The sequence below is a fragment of the Colletes gigas genome, unplaced genomic scaffold (assembly GCF_013123115.1).
Source record: "Colletes gigas isolate AHSC1104 unplaced genomic scaffold, ASM1312311v1 Colletes_gigas_Sc00006, whole genome shotgun sequence".
NCBI classification, from domain to species: domain Eukaryota; kingdom Metazoa; phylum Arthropoda; class Insecta; order Hymenoptera; family Colletidae; genus Colletes; species Colletes gigas.
The window spans coordinates 1241394-1247626 of NW_025106635.1; the positions used below are offsets into that span (position 1 = coordinate 1241394).

At 41.4% G+C, this 6233-nt stretch overlaps 3 protein-coding genes across 3 annotated transcripts; 1 reads left to right on the top strand and 2 right to left on the bottom strand.

The window, feature by feature from the left end:
• The first annotated feature begins 21 nt into the window (after window positions 1–21).
• Window positions 22–2823, top strand: LOC122396018 (nitric oxide-associated protein 1). The gene is made up of 5 exons (XM_043394092.1): window positions 22–1366; window positions 1439–1735; window positions 1822–2140; window positions 2219–2436; window positions 2510–2823. The coding sequence occupies exons 1-5, from the start codon at window positions 136–138 to the stop codon at window positions 2686–2688; spliced, it is 2244 nt and encodes a 747-aa protein (XP_043250027.1). The 5' UTR covers window positions 22–135; the 3' UTR covers window positions 2689–2823.
• Window positions 2698–5146, bottom strand: LOC122396019. The gene is made up of 7 exons (XM_043394093.1): window positions 4868–5146; window positions 4440–4799; window positions 3857–3976; window positions 3681–3781; window positions 3343–3612; window positions 3214–3285; window positions 2698–2980 (listed from the first exon to the last, which is right to left on the bottom strand). The coding sequence occupies exons 1-7, from the start codon at window positions 4913–4915 to the stop codon at window positions 2845–2847; spliced, it is 1107 nt and encodes a 368-aa protein (XP_043250028.1). The 5' UTR covers window positions 4916–5146; the 3' UTR covers window positions 2698–2844.
• Window positions 5147–5272: 126 nt separating this feature from the next.
• LOC122395848 lies at window positions 5273–5931 on the bottom strand. Its single transcript, XM_043393745.1, has 2 exons — window positions 5507–5931; window positions 5273–5432 (listed from the first exon to the last, which is right to left on the bottom strand). The coding sequence occupies exons 1-2, from the start codon at window positions 5746–5748 to the stop codon at window positions 5273–5275; spliced, it is 402 nt and encodes a 133-aa protein (XP_043249680.1). The 5' UTR covers window positions 5749–5931.
• Between the last annotated feature and the right edge of the window lie 302 nt (window positions 5932–6233).

Below are 6233 nucleotides of genomic sequence, written 5' to 3' on the forward strand. Positions count from 1 at the left end.
AACTTCACGTGTATATATTTGTAGGTTATGTATGAGTTGAAAAGTCGGTACTTTCGATCCACGATCGTTTTATACAAATTTCTGTATAAAACGCATTTGAATTGACACGTTACCGTTGTTATTATGTGACTCGTTATGCTGATTCCAAGAATCAGATTTCGGTTATCGCCACCGAGTGCTCAGAGCATTCAACGTAATTTGGAACTGCATTATTCCGATTATAAAGTCTCGTACAAGCGCGCTGATTTTAAACCGGATCCAAAGGTTGTCGCTCTACGAAATAAATTGTTGTATTGCGATCATTTGGACCACACGACTCTGAATACATCGTATAAAGAACAAAAATTGAAGGCAAAACAACAGCATGCATATAAGCGATATCAAACGTATAAAGAGTTGGCCTACAACGTAGTACATAGTACCTTATTGAATAATGTGGTCAGGGAAAAGGAACAGGAAACAATGATCGAACAAGAAGAAGATTGTACAAACACAGAAACAGAAACAGAAAATTGGAAACCTGTACATATGCCGTATTCAAGATTAGATTCGTACGAAGCTACTAATACAATGTTGGAAAATGACAAAGAGGAACCATTAAACAAAAAGTATAAAGATATGTACGAAAACTATTTGGAGATAAAGAGAAATACCGTAGAGAGCAGTAATAAAATTACTTTTGAAGATCATATGGAACATGCTGCTAGGAATACATTACCAAAAGGAGAGTTGTGGAAAGTTCCATCAACTTGGATGTCTGATTATGAACAGTACGACGAACAGTATGAACTTACAGGGGATACGGATTGGTATAAAAATTATGGAACACCGGATCCATCTTCCCAGGTTACTTTTATACCATGCGGTGGTTGCGGTGCTTTGTTACATTGCAAGGATCCTGCTATTCCTGGATATTTACCATCCGAATTAATTTTACACAGAGACAACGAAGATTTGAAAACAACTATTTGTCAAAGATGTCATTTTCTAAAGTTTTATAACGCTGCCTTGGAAGTCAAAGTATCCATAGAAGATTATCCGAAACTCTTAAGCGTAGTAAAAAGAAAAAAATGCGCGATTCTCTTAATAGTCGATTTGACAGACTTTCCTTGCAGTATTTGGCCCGATTTGAAGACTATTTTGCATCCTTTTACACCCATATTTCTAGTTGGGAATAAAGTCGATTTGTTGCCGAGAGATTCTTTGCATTTCTTCGACAATGTTAAGAACCAATTGTTGAATTCGGTAATCGACAGAACCGGCGTAAAAAGAGCAAATATTACGCACGTTGAACTAACGTCCGCGAAGACTGGATTCGGCATAGAGGATTTGATAAGTAAATTGCAATCGAAATGGCAGTACAAAGGTACATAGAGTTAGTTTTAGTTTTAATATGAAGAATCGTTAAATTTTCTATAGAAAATTATTTACGTTTCAGGAGACGTTTACATGGTTGGGTGTACGAACGTCGGGAAATCTTCTATGTTCAATGCTTTGTTAAACTCCGATTACTGTAAAGTGCAAGCCATTGACCTTGTACAACGCGCCACGATTTCCCCTTGGCCGGGAACGACGTTAAATTTACTGAAATTTCCCATTTTAAATCCGACCAGTAAGAAGCGTCGTGCAAGATCGCTGAGGCTTCAAGAGGAAGAAATTTACAAACGGATGGAGTCAAGCTACAAGGATTATCAGTTTAAAGACACGAAGAGAATGAATTACGCGACGTTGGAAGGTACTTGGAATTTAGAAATATTCGTAGACTTTTGTCGACAGACTCTGGATTGTTATCAAAGGTTTTTTACGTATGGTCTTATGCAGGGTATATCGGCAGAACGTTTAGCGGAAGATCGAGCGTCGAAACAGCCGATTCTTTCTCGGAAATGTCGCACAACTTCATGGAAAGAAAACTTTGTTTGGACGAATCTCTACCGGAATATAGACAGAGTCGTTGGTGTTACGACACGCCCGGTACTATTCATCAGGATCAAATATTGGACTTGTTAACGACCGACGAACTGTTGGCAACCCTGCCGGAAACGATCATAACGCCGAGAACGTTCATTTTTAGGCCGAAAGAAACCGTGTTCGTGGCTGGCATGGGAAGACTGGACTTTGTGGAGGGAGATCTTTACATTCGGTATTTAAATTTGTACTAATATTGCCTACAGGTCCATATTAATATTCGTAAACAAAAACCCAATTGTTTCTAAAATAGGTGTACGCTCTTCACGAGTAGAAAACTACCTGTTACGATGTGTTACACCCATGACGCGGACGACGTTTACAATCAGCTTTTAGAAACCGAAGCTTTCGTTGTTCCTACGAACGATCCCGAAAGACTAAAAACATGGCCGAGATTGAAGTCGAAAGAAATGAAACTCACAGGCGTCAGCAAGTACGAATCTGTCGCTGACATTGTTTTGTCAAGCATAGGTAAAACTCAAATATACATCTAAGGATTTTATCGTGAAAGGAGAAGAAATAACCTTGTCGTTTGATTGTTTAGGTTGGATCGCGATCACGGCCCAAGAAAACCAAAACGTTACCTTAAACGCGTGGACGCCCGAAGGTCGTGGTATATATGTAAGGTCTCCGGCGTTGTTGAAAAAATCCGTGACACTTCGCGGCGCAAAAATACAGGGAACTCCTATGTACACTTACGGGCGAAAAGTTTACGTTAAATAAAATCGCCCTGACACCTGCACGTGTGTGAAAAGCAACGATCATCTTTTCGTACATTTCGACAGTTTATTCGTTTCTGTAAATATTACATTTACTGTTCGTCGATAATGTTACGAGAATGTTTAGTTTAATTTACCGATCGGTCGATTCACGTTGCGATCACGTTCGCTCTTCGGCTTCCTGCGCGCGAAGCTTTGCCTGCTTATACATTCGTTTGTAGAACCGTTCCAAATTTTTGTAAAAACCTTGACTCGCCTCGATTCGATCTTGCGTATAAACATCGCATTCTGAAATACTAACGTTTCGTTTCGTTTGTCAGACATTTCACGGATAATAGGACGAAACCTAATGCACGGTTAGTTTCTTCAGAATCCTCCGATTAAAATTACTCGAAACACAACATAAACTACTTTTAATTTACTTAATGTATACAGTATCACGTGATATGCACATGATAGTTTTTATAATAAACACAATTTAGTTACAAGTATTTATAAACGTAAATTTATTTTATTATTATGTACCTACTTCTCTCTGTCCTTTCCCGGGTAACTGGATTTTTCGTTCTTCCGAAGGTATTGGATACTCTTTGGCTGTGTTCTGTAGGAAGAAGTTAATAACATTTGAAAAGTAATAAGCGTTCGATGGTAAACTCACGTGGATGTCGCCTCCAGGGCACCGCAGCCACAACACCGACAGGTACTGGATGATTCTAGAGATTCGACGGGGTCCAAAATCTGTTTGCGTTCATCGTTGCACTCGCAGGAAAAGTAACACTTGTACTTCATGCAAACGGGACAGCTGTCGAACATGTGCGCCTCTCCACAAATAGTGGCACCTCCACGATGGATTCTACTCGTCGGATGATAACATTCGTCGACTCGAGACTGTTGGTTCGCGCATGAGAATTCTATGTTGCTCGACTCGCTGAAAATGCAAACACGCGTCTTCACCATTTCAATGGCTCTACACACTACTACACTACTCATACTTACGCTCTACACACTTGAACTCGAGGCTTTGCTCGACTGTGACAAACTCTTCTTTGTCTGATGATACCCTTGACTGGTCGCTTCCTATGAACGCACGATGTTCTCTAAAATAAAAAAAAGACTACGTTAGATCGAATAAAATTATGTATTGTCTCTTGTGTTTGTGCACGATTCATTACCTTGGAGTTGATAGTTTTTGGATTGATCACGTATGCTCTGTCGATGTTTACGTCGAAAGCATCCGACACCTCTTCTATCACAGTTTTCGTCGAGATCTCAATTTTCGGCGCTATAATGCCCTAAATTTGATGCCAATTAGTGGGAAATAATCGAACATATAAATAAATAAATTGCGAGCGTAACGAACACGAGTCTCGATGATCCGAGGTAAGCGGGGCACCGAGATAACCTCCAATTATCTGGACGAAGCTTGGATCAACCGGAACGAGAAATCCGGTGATTTTTCTCTTCGTTCTTTTATCGATGCTACGTTTCACCACTTAATCTTATTAGAGATGTCACGGGGGCTCTTTGGTCGTTTCGTTTCCGATGATTTACCGTTACTTCCTCGTGGGCATCTTTGCTCTGCTTCGGGGACATCGAACGATGTTTATTTTTATTACTTGATCGGTAAGAATCGACAACGTTACGCGTCTAAAACTAATCTAGATGCAGATTCGAGACGGAATGTAACCTCGAAATGAACGGTCGTACGTCGGAGAATGCGCAACACGGATCATCGAGACTCCGGTGTATACTAACGGGGAAATATTTCGTCGGATCCATGAGCAAATCAACGTCCACGCCGGGCATTAAACCTTTATAGTGAGACACCGGGTATAAGACATCCGACAAATTCGTTTCGAACGTGGCCAACACGATAACCTGGTTACACGGGCTAAGCCACTGTATCAATTCCGCGTAGAGAGGCTCCTTCTCCAAATTCCGTTGCAACTCTGTCAAAGCAGCCAGCCGTGTGAACGTTTTCTTAAAGTTAAACTCGTTGTGAAATAATAATGGAAAAATCGGTGATACTCTGTGAGATTGTAGGGTGGAACCGAGGCTGGTTATTCGCAAAGCTACGTTGCCGTTAGGGCATAGCCACACACCGGGACACGTTATCTGAAATATCGTTCGATTAAACTGTGCTTGCAAGCTTCTCGGTCGGTGAAGACAATCGTGATATGTACGGCGTGCAGATCCAATTGTACTTTTACGCAGAAACCTCTTCCCGCCATAATTGTTGCCGCTATCGTTTCCCCGATATCATTTTCTTCGTTTCGTTCACTTGTCGCACGAACGGACCAGACGATCACAATGAGTCCCCGTGATCGAAACTGTTTCGTCGAAAACAACGCGAGCGTACGCACGCTACGAACGCACTATTCCATTCTTGAAGCGTGATACAATCGTTGCGGTTGTTGCTAGGATACGGCAACGGCACAACATCGATATTGAGTTATCCCAACTCGACGATCGCTTCAATCGATGGCAACGGTGCACTGGGAACTCTTCGTTCCACTTTTGCACACTATGCCTCCTCTATATCGTCTAAATATCGTTTTTTTTCAGATGGAATTTCCGTTTGAAAGCTCTTAAACTATGAACGGTATTCCGGTAAACTTTTCGACCGGCAGGCCTCTCTGAACGTGACGAATCTGAAGCTCGTTCGCGATAAAGTCTATTCTTTTTCTGGGAAACGATAGCCTCGAATCCGTTGTTCTAGGTATCAATGGTTCCGTGAACCAGCCGTATCTACGAAAGATTAATTTGGTTCGAGTAACTGATCGTCGATCAAGTCTCACAGCTAATTTATTAATTGATCGTACTCCATGTTGACCGTCGGTGGTCTGAACGAGTAAATATCCTTTGGGATCGAGATAAATCGCTTCGTAATCAAGTCGACGTACTCCTGTCGAACCTCGGACGCTGGGATCACGTCGTGTTTCGCGTAAAATTTGCTGGTTAATGCGTTCGTTCGCGGTATGGCCACGAATTTCTCTTGCAACTGTAGGTACTTGTTTTCTTTCTCGAATCTCTCGGTGTAGAATCGTAATTTCATGGGATTCATGATTCGGACAGTGGCGTTGTACCCGGTGCTAAATTTTGAACCTGTTTTCGAAACCTTCGTCGATGTTGTTGGAAATAACGCGCAGACAAATGAATATTAACCGATGCAACTAGAAAACGTACCGCTGGAAGAAACAATATCGACGTGGTTGATCGTTTAAAATTTTAATAGAATCTACAGGGTGTTCGGTCAACCCTGGGAAAAATTTTAATGGGGGATTCTGGAGGACGAAATAAGACGAAAATCAAGAATACCAATTTGTCGATCGAGGTTTCGTTACAAAGTTATTAACGATTAAAGTTGCGCCTGTAGATAGGCAGCCTGCGCACAGCTGAATGCGCACTCGACACGAGAAACTCTACTTACAGTTTTCTGAGTGAGAATCATTATCGCGCGTGCGCAGCTGTTCGCAGGTTGCCGTTCTACAGGCGGAACTTTAAACGTTAATAACTTTTTAACGAAGCCTCAATGAACAAATTGGTATT